Source organism: Nipponia nippon, unplaced genomic scaffold (assembly GCF_047370975.1).
Source record: "Nipponia nippon isolate SJK-2023a ecotype South Korea unplaced genomic scaffold, ASM4737097v1 scaffold_6, whole genome shotgun sequence".
In the NCBI taxonomy this organism is placed as follows: domain Eukaryota; kingdom Metazoa; phylum Chordata; class Aves; order Pelecaniformes; family Threskiornithidae; genus Nipponia; species Nipponia nippon.
The window spans coordinates 9960520-9975454 of record NW_028262380.1 but is presented as its reverse complement, the minus strand read 5'-3'; the positions used below and the strand labels follow the sequence as shown (position 1 = coordinate 9975454).

The 14935-nt window shown below is 46.5% G+C and overlaps 1 protein-coding gene across 3 annotated transcripts in view; it reads left to right on the top strand.

The window, feature by feature from the left end:
• Positions 1-190: 190 nt before the first annotated feature.
• Positions 191-14935, top strand: part of MXD4 (MAX dimerization protein 4) — a 39894-nt gene continuing 25149 nt past the window's right edge. The window contains exons 1-3 of one of the 3 annotated variants that reach the window (XM_087735878.1): positions 191-432; positions 1078-1174; positions 10642-10671. In XM_087735878.1, coding sequence (XP_087592004.1) covers positions 369-432; positions 1078-1174; positions 10642-10671 — 191 coding nt within the window. In that variant the 5' untranslated portion in view covers positions 191-368. Of the gene's footprint in view, positions 433-1005; positions 1175-10641; positions 10672-14935 lie in introns of all 3 variants that reach the window. The other 2 variants (XM_087735876.1, XM_087735877.1) reach the window with 2 other exon arrangements.

Sequence of the window (14935 nt, the reverse complement as noted above, 5' to 3'; positions counted from 1 at the left end):
GTTGCTAAGCTTCGGCTTCTAAATTGTTACTATAGCGGCCAGCCAATGGGAGGGGGAGACGGGGATCTGTCAACATTCCCTGCCCCGGCCAGAGGGAAAGGGGGGGTGCTCTGGCTGCCGGTTGGCCCGGCTGCCTCCCTGCGTCCCGCCCCCTCGCCCGATCGCGATCCCCTATTGGCGGCGCGGGCTGCCCGTCGCCTGTGTGTCAAATGTAGGTTGAGAGAGGTGCCTTATAACCGGGGGCTTGGAAGTCCCCCGCGCGTGAACTCGGCGCGGTGCGCGACGCGGGGCGGCGGGGGGCTCGAGGCTCGGCTCGGCTCGGCTCGGCTCGGCTCGGCTCGGCTCGGCTCCTCTCGGCGCAGGCAGCCATGGAATTGAACTCTCTGTTAATTCTCCTGGAAGCGGCCGAGTACTTGGAGAGAAGAGACCGAGGTACTGGGCGCAGGCGGGCAGTCAGTCAGTCACCCGCAGGCGCTCCCAGCCGCTCTCGGCCTTTGTTGTGCGGCGGCGGGCGGCCCGGGCCGGGGGACCGGCCCCGCTCCCTCACCTGCCCGGGCGCCGCGGGATTGACCCGGGCTTCGCCAGAGGCACCGCGCTGGGGGAGGAACAGCGCTCTTCTCTTGGCCTTTTTTTTTGGTTTGTTCTTAAATTTAAATGGGTTATTTTTTTGTCAAGCTCCGGACGGGGCCGGTGCGTGCGTCGCAGCGCTCAGGATACCGCACGCTTCTCTGTGTGTGGCGGTCGGTAATTGTATGGCAGTGCTCCCCTCCCCCAGCGCAGCGTGACAAGGGTTTGCATGATCCGCCTCGGTTTTTAATGTGCACTCAAATAATCCTCCTAATTTCGGCACTTTTTTTCCCTTTTTTTTTTTTTTTTTCTCTTTGTCTTTTTTTTTTTTTTTTTGGTTTACCGAGTTGTGATATTTTTTCGTCTCGCTTCTTTTTAAGAGATGCCAGAATAAAATCCAAACAAATCAACCGGAAAAAATTCTGTTCTTTACCCTAGCGTTCCTGCAAAGGAGGAAAAAAATGCATGGAAAAAATATATTGCCACTAATGCTGACTTTGTCCCTAGAAGCAGAACATGGCTATGCATCAGTGTTACCCTTCGATAGTGACTATTCCAGAAAGAAAACAAAGGCAGGCACCATGGCCAGAAAATCCCAGAATAACAGGTAATAGATGCACCGCTTTTTCAGAATGAATCGGCAGCTTTTCCAATGTGTCTAGCTTATGTGCAGTGCATACATTTATTAAAAATAATAACTAATCCAGTGTCTTAGTTTCCCCCATCCCGGTAGTCGCCATTTTTTCCCTGGATGGGCTTGGCTCTGTTTTGATCTCTCATATAAACACTGCCACGCGTACACCATCTCCTTAGTACTCACTGCACTTCTAAACCATCCGCCCTCATTGCTCCTTCTGCTCCGCGCTCACCGACAGCGGCTTTTACTGCAGATCTTAACACCGTAATCGCCACCCAGACTTCTCTTTGCATGGCACTAATTTCCCCCCCAGCATTTATTTATAAACCACAGGCAGCGAACCGGCCGCCTCCCCCATCGCAACCAGAGCAGATGCAGCCTCCGGTTGCGGCACGGCCAGGCTCTCGGAGGGGGAGCCTGCATGGGGCGGCGGGGGGAGACCCACCCGTGCACTTGAACTTGTCCTGTAGGTATTAAGCGAGAAGGTGCTGGAGTGAACTTGACCTCTCCGGGGCTTCTGCTGCACCGCCGGGTCGCCAGCCTGCCTGCCTGCCGCATGCAGATCCATCAAAGTGCATGACTCGGTCGTTCTTTATCGCGATTATTGTCCGCCTTTTTGTCGTGGTAGTAGTGGTGGTTTTGTTGTTTTCCCTGCAGCCGTTACCTGTGCTGTGATGACATGAGCGGAGGGCTGCTGTGCGCAGGCTCTCTGCAGCTTTGTTTGCTGCTCGGGCAGCGGCTGTGTACGTGCAGGAGGCTGTCTTACAGGGACAGTGCCGGCCCCTGCCTGGGAGCTCCTCCAGCCCTGTGCTGTGCCTGGTTTGCTTTGCTCTTCCAGGGCTGCTCCGGAGAGGACTGAGGACCGTGCCCAGCTGGGCCTGCTTCGCCCCGGAGCGGCGATGCTCTCCCCAGCGCAGGCTCCACTCTGCACGGTCGTGCTGGATGGTGGCTCCTGTAGAATAGCCTAAAATGAACTCGGCTTGCACGTGACTTGTTTTCCAAACGAGCAGTGAGTCTTGGTGGGCCCGCTCCACTCTCACTCCTCCAGCGGGCATCCCGCGTGGCAGCGGGCAGCTGGGTCCACTGGCACTGGGGAGGCATGGCGCAGAGGGTCAGCGGCTGCTCGTGGGGCACCGGAGGTGAAAACTGAAATCAAAAGCTGACGAGCTCCCTCCTTAAGAAAAACACGAGCTGGTGAGCGCCCTGCTCGTGCCTACCGCGGCCGAGCAATGTGTCTTGAAGATAACTGAGGGGGAGCAAATTGTTCCCCTATGCCCCTACTCCAAGCAAGGCAACCATTTCAGGCGGTATTAATTGCAGTACTCCTACGTTTTTTGTTTTTAGTTGAATTCTTTGTCTCATCTTGGAGCACAGAGAATACGTCAGTTCATTTTAAAAAAGAAAGTCATCAGGAGTGGGAGGCATGTCTTGTTTCCTGAGACACTTTGCTCCTGAAGATTTTTAATTATTTTCTTATAAAGTATGCTCGCTGCCTTTTTAAAAAAAAAAAATCACAGTTAACGAAAACAGGTCTCGTAGGATTTCCAGGTGTAAACTGCTCATTGAATTGTACGGATTTCTTCTTTTCTGTCTCTTGCATTCAAGAAATCTGTGTTACTTACAGAGCTATTATTCCATCATTTCCGTTCTTAGGTCTCTTGTCATCCGCTGCAAAATAGTTATTTGTCTGAACTCTAAGCTGCTTTCAGGAGTTTTTAGGAGAGGATTTGTAATCTATCAAATACAGCAGAATTAAAAGATTTCTGGTTACAGATTTGCTAGCGTTATTAAAGCTGAGGCATACACGTCTGCTTGCAGTTATCTTCCTCCTTTTTTGCTGCCTGTAGATTTATATTTACCTGTTCAGTCTTTTGCTCTGATTCTCACTCTGTAGCAGCAGCAGCCTTCAAAAATGCCATCCTGCGGTACACGATGTATACGTTTACTTACACTTTCTTTTCTTCTAGCTGCAGTGATTAGATTAGGAATGAGTCATTTGTGTTATGGGACAGGATAGCGCTTGTTGAGAAACGGTTTCGAGGGTGGCCACCGCCAGGATGGTGGTTTGCCTGGGTCAGCACGGACACTGGGCTTGCTCGCCGGTGTGGGAAACAGAGGCGCGTTGCTTTAATGCAGCACCGTGTTATTTCAGGGATGGAGGTGCGGCAGCAGGGCCGTGCAGGCACCTCTGCGTTGTACCTACCGACTGTGGACCCACATCTAGCAATCGCTGCTCCAGTCTGCCTGTGAACTTAGATTGGAGGGGGAGAAATTATCCTTAGGTTTGAACATCCAATCTAAAACGCATGAAGTACACCAGCATCGCTGGTTTATTGTTATTTGGAGCTTATAGGCTATAGGGTCCAAGCCCCAGACTAGAGTCTGAATTTTTGATAATACAGTTAAATCTTCCTAAGCAACTCAAAGATTAACAGAGGGAGACGACTGACCAAAGTTCAGAGGATCTGGAGTGGTCGTGGGTGATGTGAACCACCGGGCAAAGTGTTTGTCCATATTGTTCCACTTGAACCATTTTCCAGACGCACTGGGTTTGGAGCATCAGATGCAGGCAAGCATGATTGTGTACATGTCTAAAATTTATGCCTTATTGCGTTGTTTTTCTTATATATGAAAATATATACTTACGGTTGGAGGAGTAGGAAAGGAGCAGATAACTGCACATTTCAAAACTGCAGGGGCTTTGTTGTTGTTATTATCTATTTTTGTATCCTGCTGCTTGCAGTATCTGATCAGATTAAAAAGTGATATATATATATATATGTATGTATATTTTTTCATGCTTTTCTGAGCTATACATACACAAAAGCATGAAAAACATCTTCCTCCTCATTCTTGGAAAATCAGAAAAGAAGGGAGGAGGAGAAAAACTGTCAGATGTGAGGAAGCCTGGTGTGCTGTACCCTTCTTCTTTGTTCTGTATTTTCTCCCCCATGTTGCCTGCCTGCGTGGGTGGGACGAGCGTACCCCGTGTGGTACAGGTGTGCTGACCGGCCGCTGCGGGCTGGGGGGCTGGGCAGGGGTGGATTACAGCTGCCCTGTTGTTCAGCGAGGGCGCTGAGGGACACCTCCTTCCTCTGCCGAGGTGGTGGTGATGTTCATGTAAGAATTCGTATCTTGAGACCTCCATCCTCTCGACGAAGGCTGGTGAGGCCCAGAGCCGCAGGAGAAGAAGGAGGAGGAAGGCTGCCCACCTTTTGGACAGGATGCTCAGGTCTGGGCTAAAAGCTTGCCAGCCTCTCGACTGCAATTAAGTGAGAAGTAATTTTGACAGGTTTGGATTCGTGCAGGGAAAAATACCAGTAGAATTGCATTTAATTAACTGAAATCTATAAGCCTTCTGTCCACCGCAGGAATTTAACATTTTTGCTTTGTACACTGATAGCTTTGGATCAAAATTGAAAGTGGTCATTAGCAGTTTGTTGCTAAACAATATTTCCGAGGTTATTGGTAGCAATCAGACACAATTTTTAGCCATTTCTTTTTCACTTCTACATTAAAATTACTTGATTTTATGTGTTTCCTTCTCGCTCAGTTCCCTATGATGTGCCCTTTCCCATGTCACCAAACTGCTTTGTTTTCTCTTTTTTTCCGGTTTGCTGTTTGTAGTGTGTCCTCAGCTGAGATTCAGACTTGCTCCAGTAGTTTTGACCAAAATCCTCTGGCAAATGAAACTGGATTCTTGTTTTGCAAAGAGGAAAGGAGATTGGAGAAAGGCACAGGATTGTCTTTTGGGGGGAGGTAAACCTAGGTCACATCATCTTGTTACACTAATACTTATCAGGTGCTTGACCACAGCATAATAAATGTCTCCTCTTCACAGAGCAGTGGCTGTAGTTCCTAAAGCAGTGCCATGCAGTCTAATAATTCTTGGTAATGTGTAGTTGGAATTAAAGAAAAGGCATAAAAGAAACAGCTGGATTTAGTGCGTTTGTGCCTTGGAAATGTCAATAACAAATATCCAAAAGTGTCCCCCCCCCCCGCCAAGCTTGCCGTTTGATCCAAGGAAATGGATAGGTAACACGTGTGCAATGTGCCGGGGAGGAATATGACGCAAATCTGAAATTCGGTGATGTTTGCTCACGAGGCAAGGCACTTCGACAGAAAACCACGCTAGCCTGCAGATAACCGGGCTTGATTCTGCCCTGGCTGTAATGACACCCACCAGGTGTGGGGTGGCTTGAGCTGTGCGTGGGCGTGAGGTGCATGTCCGCCCGTGCACGGGGGAGCTCGGGCAGCCGCTTTGCCACGAAAGGGTCAGAAATAAGGTAAAATGAAAACTAAAATCTCAGATGCCAGTCTACTGAGGTCACAGTTGAATTTACTTGCAGAGGAAGGAATTGGACGTCGGTGGTGCAGTGTGTTTGGCCTGTTAATTTAGGAACTGGTTTGTTGAAGGAGGGGGACAAAATAAATGCCAGTTTATAAATATATCTTCTGTATCTATTAATTAATATTTTTGCTTATGTGTTATATAAATAGACTTGTACTTCGTGCTGTGTTCTGGCGAAGGGTTATATCTAGAAAAAGATGAAAGCTGCGTTTGGTGTTTCAAATAAAAACAGAGCTTAATGTCCGAATTCCTCTGTTAATGTTGGCTCACAGTGAGGGTCAACCTGTGGCCTGCAGAGCGAGCTCCTTGCTCTCTGCAGATGTTATTCTGTGCCCACACAAAGCAGCTTAGGGATCAGAGCCTGCTTTTTATTTTATTTTTCCTTTTTTTTTTTTTTTTTTTGGTGGGAGGCCGAGAATAAAACACTGCAAACCAGACTGTGCAGACACGGCTCCTCTGCTTTTTTGCCTGGCTTTCTGAATTTGATAGATCCCTCTGGGTTTGCTTTCCTAAAGCTAGTGGCAGAGGGACAGCAAATTATATCACTGCGCTTGTTTTTAAAAGTGGTGCGTTTTAGTCCCAATATAATAGATCTCACCAACTGGTCTGTCACCCCTGAGGAACTGTGGTAGGTCTGTGATGTCTGGGAATTGCAGTGCTCGTGCAATTGAGGAAAACAAATTGCCACCGTGTTGGAAGTGTGTTCGGACCTCGCCACCGCAAACGTGGCAGCGCAAACTTGGATGAGGTACTGGAGCCAGAGCTCTGCATCGAGGCTGTGCCAGTATGCCTGGTTCCCAGATCCCAGGTGAATCTGCAGGGCCGGTTAAATTTTTCTTTGAGGAGAATGCAAAAGTCATTTCTAGTGGATTAATTCCATACAGGCTGTTGCTCTGACAGGCTGTAAGTGATGTGTCCAGTTTAAAAGAAATGGAAAAAACCCCGTGACCCAGGAGCAGTGAATACTGTGCAGGACGCGTACTTACACATGGGTTTATTATTGCACCGCTCCTCATCTCGGGTGATTCAGGTGGTGGGCTGTAATATTTTCAGGTGCGTCCCATGGCAGGTTATGTGTACGGACAGGAAATTCCCTGGAAGCGAATCGGGATCTTTCCAGCCATAAGCTGTGTAGCAGTCGCATCCAGGCAAGACTGTGGGTGTACGAACTGTGTGCTCCTGTGCACCAGCACGCTTGGGAGTGGGAATCAGATGAAGATACTTAGCGTGTAGCACCTTGTAAAACTTCTTGCTCTGTTCTTATTTTTTGGCCTGGACAAAAGGTGAAGTGCAGGCAACATAGTTTGCACGTGGCCCTCCAAGTGCTGTGCGACCTGCGGTGGAGTTCTCTCCTCTGCACATGGGTTGTACAACACCCTGGCAGCCCTGCCTGCACCAGAAAGCCCTGGCACAGGCAAGGCTCTTGCCACCTTTTTAAGTATTTCGTTAACTAGCCCGCTCTGCTTCCTACAGCGCTTCCAAATGCATTGGCAACTGGTAGCGTATCAGTGACTCGCGGCCTGGACCTGGCTCCTGTTAACACTGGGGAAGAAATTTCAGCGGTGTTGCTGATTTGTCCCTGCTTTTGTCAGGAGCTGTGCTGGTTTCCTTCCAACAAGGTGCAGTGTCTGGTAGGGCAAATGGATGGAGGAGCAGGGGAAGATGATTTAGCAACCAAACAGGCAGCGCATCACATGTACAGTGAAATCTCAGCTCGGTATGCATGTGGGCAGTTCTGCTGGCCTACCTGTAAACTGGCAGACAGTTATTCTTTTGGGAGGGGGGACTTGCCTTTTCTGGGTTGGTCTTATCATCTCAATTAGCACCCATCCTAATTGTGATGAATGTTGCGTCAACCACATGCTCAAATACAAGTACCTAGAAGTCTTGTTTAGGGGAGGGAGGGAGGGTGGCGGAAAGGGACAGCGTTAGGGGCTTGCTGTTGGAAGTGGCACAGCATCTTCCAAACCAACAACTGCATTTACTTGGCTCCTTCCCCTTCTTTCAAATCTTCTTTTGACAATTTATTCACAAAGAAAATTGAACTGCTACTTCATAGCTTGTGAACTGCTTGGCATTTGCTAAAGGGATATTAGGGTTGTCTCAGGTCAACAGTGTAGTCTAAGCAGCAGCATTGCTGATCTCCTCCTTCTGAATCTGTGATTTTGCTGATGTTTTTTTTGTTGTTGGCTTTTTCCCTTTTTTTTTATCTGGACCTTTTTATTGACACCGTTTCTTCACTGCAACCCCCAACTCCCCCAGGTTTTGCCTGGAGATACAGAACCTAATATACTGAACTTAAGCTAAACACCAGAAGTCTTCCTTCTCTTGCAGTCACTTTTGAAGGGCTCCACCAGACCATTTGTCTGAAAACCACCATCATACATCTGTCTCTTCTATATAAATATATATATCCATATGTCGTCTTAGTCCTGGCCCACACCTTATCTTTTACTGAAGTAATGAAAGTGTCTGTTTTAAAACAGAGGTAGTGCTTGGGCTGCTGGCTTGTGTGTAGACCCATTCTTACGGGATTTTTCCTAACTTCAGGTTGCATGAAGAGCAGAAGGAGCTGGATATTCTTGCAATATACTGTGCTGTAGACAGTGAAGGAGAGAATAAACCATAGAGAGAGGTTCATCTCTTCTGAAAACAAACGCAACAAAAAAATAAACCATCATGCTTATAATAGGGTATTTATCCTGTTCTGTAGATGGAGCAACTGTCAGGTGAATGTCAAAATTCTCAGTTTTGGTTCCTGGATAGGGCCTGATAGTTGAGGCATTAGTCAGCCTCCCTGCACCTCCTGAAATGTGTGGCTGGTGCCCATGTTTGCACACATCGATTAGGCTTCTGTGTCCCAAAGAGCTCTGCAAGGAGGCACGCATTTGCTGCCACTCCATTTGGTAGCTGGCATAACCAGGCAGGCAGCTGTGCCCCTCCAAAACTGGTCTGGCAGGATGTATCCCAGGCGAACACCTGGGTCACCCTTCATGAGCCAGAGGTGCCTTGCAGGTGTGCTGCACGCAGAAGGACTTCCAGCTGTTCGTTGCATCCTCTCTTAACCCAGCAAAATACTCTGTGCAGGCTGAATTTCTTGGCCGGTGGTTCTCCACTGGTGCAGCGGTCACCATGCATGCTGCCCGGAGCTGGGTGTGAGCTCCGCTGCAGCAGGCAGGTCAGAATTGGCTAGTTACAGTCACTGTGTTCATCTTGTTTGTAATTGCCAAAAGTGTCAGGGAGGTCATGCCATAGGGCTGAATCTAGGCCAGGCCATGTTTCTTCTCTCTTCCAGAGCTCCATGCAAACAGTGTCTTTGTGCCTTTGACAGGCCCGTTGGGATGTTTGGGGAGCATGGTTCCTCCTGAACTTGTATTTTCTGTGTGGTTTTGTAAACGTTGGCGGATTTGGCATAGTGTTTGTCACTTTTCACAGAGAAAAGGTTTGAGCTATCTCTGTGTGTGTAGGAGTAGAAAATAAAAACAATATTCCCTTATTATGGTCAAATGGCAAAGGCAGTAAATAACAGCAAACCCAGCCCACCTTGACCGATTAATGTAGCACAGAACATGTGTAAAACACTTTCAGCGTTGCTGCGTTGGTCAGGAGCACTTACAAGGCGCAGTAGGAACACATACGTTACCTGATTGTGGCTCACTTGATGTAACAAGTTAAAAAAAATTAAATTCATAGGCTCTTCAGAAACAGATGCCAGGTAATGGTTGACATAGGTGATGTCTTGGTAGCAATACTGGGATGCTTTCCAGTGAAAATGGGTTAACATCAGTGCTGAACCTTGTACGCATTTGAGTTTTCTTCTACTTGCAGAGGGGCGGTTTGCTTAATTCCTTGCAGGATCAGGAGCTGCGCCGGGCTGAAATAAATTGTTTGTGGATTTGTTCATTGGTTATTTCTTCGCACGAGCTTTGCTTCCTGTTTTCCCCTCTCTATGGCCGGGGAGATGCTTTTGTCATCAGTAACACCTAGGTACGCCGCAGCATCCAGCTGCACGCGCGTGTGCGGGGAGAGGCGAACGGCTTGCCCCTGGGCAGGTCGTGTGTTTGTGCAGGAAGAGTTTCTCACCCTGGGATGTCTCTGCTCACTCGATGGACTGTGCACTTCCACCTCCACAAAGCCGTCTCGGTCAGCACGTCATGCCCAGAAGCAGGCAGGGGTTACAGCACGTTGTAGGCGAGCTACTTTGACGTAATCTGCCAGCCATAAAAGCTGCCACCGCCTTAGTATCTTTTGATCCTTACGTACTGGCAATGTTTCCAGCTGGACAAAGTTAAAGGTCTGGGAAGTTGCTGGTTTTGAAGTGGCGACAATAACTTCATTTTAGGAATGTTTTTAATCTGAGCCGTATAAATAAATAAAATCAATATTTCCAGCCGAATCAGTTGAAAAAATAATCCTCCAAGAAGTTAGGCTGCCTTCTAATGGCAAAAAACCTGAGGCATCCATTGGGGTGGAAAAAAACCCTCAAATCATAGTGGATTGGAAGAGAATAGCATACTGATGTGGTCAGTTTAGGGACTGTGATTTTATTTTATTTTTTTTTCTGTTTATAGACTTGGAAGAATTAAGAGGATTCCTCTATTTTTGCCATTAAGATGTCAACAGCAACAGCAGTGGTTAGCTGTTGATTTTTCTTTCTGCTTCTTCGTGGGCTTGAAAGCTGGCTTTTTGGGTGCTTTTTACTCTTACCTGTTGCCATTTAGATCTTCTAACACTTTCTGCCCCCTCATAATTTTTCTTCACAGATAAAAATCTTGTGGGCTGTTTTTATTACTAACCTGCTCAGTTTTTTATGTCCAATTCTGTCTCTGAATCTATTGAATGCTAATAAATGCAAATTTATTATAATTCTCCCCCAAACCCACGGTTTACTCATGGAAATTAAGTTGATACCTTGAAGTATCTAAGAGATGTAAAAGTGAACCAATTTAACTGCGAAGCTGTTTCATAATCCATATAAAAACATGTTTGAGAGACCTCTTTTGCAACTTATGCAGGTGTTGTCTTTTAAATTTTTAAATCTTGGTATCTGTTCTTTTCTCTAATATTTCTTTTCTCTTTTCAATAGGTCATCACACAACGAACTAGAAAAACATAGGTAAGTCTTGAGAAAAATGCAAATTAAAACATGTATGGCTGACATTAGAATTACCATGCTTATTGAAGAATATTTTGTTGAATTTGTTTTGATTCTGCACTAAATAGTTTATTAAGTTGGGGGATTTTTATCAACTAAAATCTAATAGGTGTAATATTATTTGGCGCTTTTCTGTTGCTTGGTAATGCTGTTTTTGAAACACCCCTGATAATTAGCTTTGGACTGATTAATGCTGTAACTGGTTAACCATACTGTTACTAATAAAGAAACTGATTGCAGCAACTGTTTGCTAGAGGTGTTAAATGCTATAAGTACAATCAAAGTATTTTGTGATTAAGGTGGATGATTTTTGGGGAACAGTATGTCACACAGGGTTATTCTATGTTTTTTTTTAAAGTATGCCTAAAGTGCAGTTAATTTTCATCTTGCATGTAAGTACCTACAGATACGTTTTTCCCCTCCGTCTGCTTCCTTGCTGGTACGTGTCCTGTCCAAAGAGCTGTGTGTGGGCTAGAAATCAGCAACTCCCGAGCTGCAGCCCTGGTTCTGTGTATCCAGCGCTGTGAAAAGCTGTACTGACTTACCAAGGACATTCATTAGACCCTGAAGACCCGATTTTTGAAGAACTCATGTTTGCACAGTTTTGGAGGCAGTGTTTACCATCTATTGTATCTTGTCAGAGTTTGTTTGCAGATGGGCTTTTTAGCTGTAGGAAGTCTCCTGTGAAGGTGCACACAGAGAGCTGCCAAGTGCAAAAGGTGCCCATCGTCGCACTGGCTTTCGGTTCCCCGGCTGAGCAGCACCTCACTGCAGGATCACTGCCTGTCGCTTACCATTCAGGCAGCAGGACAAACTCTCTTTGGGGTAGTTTTTTGTTCTTTTTCGTGTAGCTTGTGGTCTTTCGGGTTTCATGCATCCAAAGAAAGCAAGGGGTTTATGTGTGAATATGACTTAAACCTATTTGCATGCTTCTAAATACATGAAACGTGGTCGATGGCACAACAAGACTGAACTCAGGGGGCGTTTTTTGTGTGTTGTTCTGTGGCCGCAGTTATGTAGCAGCTAGACCATCACTTCCCTTGCATGCCTACATGCTTTCCTGTAGTTTAATTGTAATATGAGTAAACTATAGCCCTGCGTAATAGCCACGTGGTCATCCTAGAGATGAGAGGAACTGGGGAAGGCTCAGGCTCACAAACGCAGGCCTGGGCTGCAGAATGCAGTGCATTGGCTAAGGCAGTGAAATCAGCTGGCAGAAGTTCTACTGTCAGAGTCTTCAGGAAAAGAACTTCATGCAAAATTCTGTCCTTTGGTCACACTTCTTTAAAAAAAAAAAAAAAAAATCTTTGGCCCCAACTGTGCTTCTTTCTCACTCTCATTTTTTTCCATACACTTTCCAGATATTCTGTTCCATTTCTTCCTTTTCCCCTGCTCCATCATTACTGACTTGTCATCATCTAAACTACATGTTCCTTTTTTTGTTTTCTTCAAGTCATTTTTATAACCTGAGCATGGAGTTGCCTCTTCTTCACCCTGCTCTGCCTTAACATGTTTAAGCAGTAGAGTAAATGAGGCACAGCAGCATTTGCAGCAGATGCAGGGGCAGAAGAAGGATCTATTAATTGTTCAATCTCTGTTCTCACTTTCAGTTCTGTGTTGTATCTTTGTAGTAGCTGGACCATATAGTATTTGCCTTGCTAGCTTTCTCTCTCTGCTGTCTCAAGGTCAAAATAGATAACCTGCAAGGTATGATGTCTTGTGATTATGCAACTAATATTTGTAACCGCTGCTGCTTGCTGTACCTCCTACAGTTACACTATGCTTGAAGCCAGATTTTATTATTCCTGGTGAGAACCTGCAAATTAGTGCAAGATCCTTGTGTGTGCAAACAGGTGTTGACAAAAGCAGATCAGGTATGCACAATTGTAGTTACCTAATGTATTAGTGTGAAGAACTCTGGTAATTTTATTTTTTTTTAACAACCCCCTCCTCTAGCGCTGTGGGTGTGTGAGCTGATACTACCGATCGTACTGTTTTTCACTCTGTTTTACTAAAGTTGCATTAAAATCCATCGAGCATCTTGTAAAGTTTAATGGAAGATTCACAGCCATAGTGAGTCCCCGTAGCAGCTGGTCCTTGCAGCAGAGCCCATCCTCTTCCCCCGGTGCAGCTCTGCCCTGCTGGCAGTGAAGCACTGGATGTTGATTTTGGAGGTGTATCCTTTCCAGGACCAGCGCCTTTGACTCACCACTGCCATGATGCTTCTGGCTGAGACACACTTGGTTATCTCACAGGAGCCCGTCCAGGAGGAAGAGAGGAGATGGCTGCTCATATCCTCCTCCTTGCCCAGTCCCTCACGTGGTGTCTGTGGGCTGGACTGAGCGCTGGAGGGCAGGGAAATGGCTTCCTCATTTACAGGGCCTTCGTGTCCTGGATGAGGGTGGCCAGAGCTGCCACTAACCAGAAAGCCACCATAGCCACGTACTGGTACACGGTGCTGTTCAGGTTCTGCATTGGTGTTGCACATAAGAGGTTTTATCTCTGGTTTGGACGTCAGTGGGAATGGCAGTGGTTGATCTCTCGGTGTGTGCAGACTTGGCCGTTTGGCACCACTACTTTAGTTTGCATTTTCTGCTGCTGGGTCTCTTTTCTGTATGCTCTTGAGGGGGTGCTCAGAGGAAGACAAATGGAAGCAGAGACATAATTCCAACAAAACCTCTCATTATATGATAGAATTCAGACTACAATTATGGTAAAGTGTTTGTCAGCAATTCATACATAAAGTTCCTTTTTCTCTGCTTTAAGTCTCCCTAGAATATCCTGCTCAGAACTTCAGTGTGTGTTCATTATAGTGAAACTCTGTAAGGACTTACCCCTCTCATGGCAGTCCTGTTTTGGTCCTGTGTGATTAGGGTTTGCATCTCAGAACCATGAAACGAGAAACCCCCTAAATATAAAGTAGGAAGGCAGGAAATCTCCTATCCTAAGGACAAATGAGGTTCTAGAAGATATTTTAATAATTACAGACAGGTCAATCAGAGTGGCACTCGGATGTAACTAGTTCCTAATGACAAATATATACATGTATATTTATGCATATATTTTTTGTTATTGTTTCCATCCAGAGCATTATATCAGTAGTCTTTCACAGAGCAATGTAAATAGCAAGTACATTGGTAATCATGACTTTTTGCAAGGCAGTTTTTAAATCGGCCCAACCTGACAGCTGTACAGAGGAATTCAACTTTCATAGCAAAAAAAACCCCAAGAATTCTTAAAAAGACACAGCATAATCTCATTTATTTTCATCAATTTATACCTTGGTTTTTACATTGTAATGTAGAACTAGTATATCCCCCTGCAGTGAGATCTTCGCACAGCTCTGTGAAGGCCGCGAGTCATCTGCCCTCTGCCATTCATGTGCGGACTTGTCCCCTCAGCTTGCGCGGGGCTGCCGGAGGAAGCGACACCTCCCTGCCGTGGTCCCTCCTTCCCTGCTGGAAGCAGGTGGAGCTCTGGGGAGGGATACTGGGACCAACCCGCCAGGGCTCCTTCGGTGACAGAGTCATGTCACTCCTGCCTGGCCGTGAGGAGCTCTGCTGCAGGAGTTCAAGTCACTTCTATGGCCAAGTCTTTGAAAATAGCTTGTGAAACTGAATGATGTTGAAGAACAGCTTTTAAGAATTAACAAGGAAATTAATAAAAGTGTGCCTTGAAATCAAGCCATGTGCTGCTGTCCCCAAGCTGGCGCTGCGTGAGCTGAACGGGTGCCTTGGCTGGGTGACCATGGTACGGCTTGATCTAGATGGATGATTATCTCCTGCCTCTGTCAAACTGTTTGTATTATTCTCTGTGGGTTTTGGTTTTTTTTTTTTTTTTTAGCCAAGAAGGAAGGAAGGGGCAGATCAGCAGGGGTAAAAGTTGTCCTGCCTGCATTCCACAAAATAGTAAAGTCCTGGCAAGCAGTGGGAGTATAATTAGAAGAGGGAGCTGATTAATGCCTTTGGGCAGGATGGACCGCAGATCTTGAGCACGGGAGTGCTCAGCAGTGCAGCAGCTGGGTTGCAAGTGCTGTCCTGCTTGGAGGAATCGGCAGATCCCGTCCCAGGTGCCTAGGCGCAGGTTTGACAAAAGCTGGCGAGCTGAGCCGGGTGGAGGTAAAAACCAGGCATTGCTGTTGGGAGAGGTGTGCTCTAGGGGCATTTTCATGCTTTCCTATGGAAGTTACTCCAAGAAGGAGAAATGCACAAGGGTTTTGCTCAAT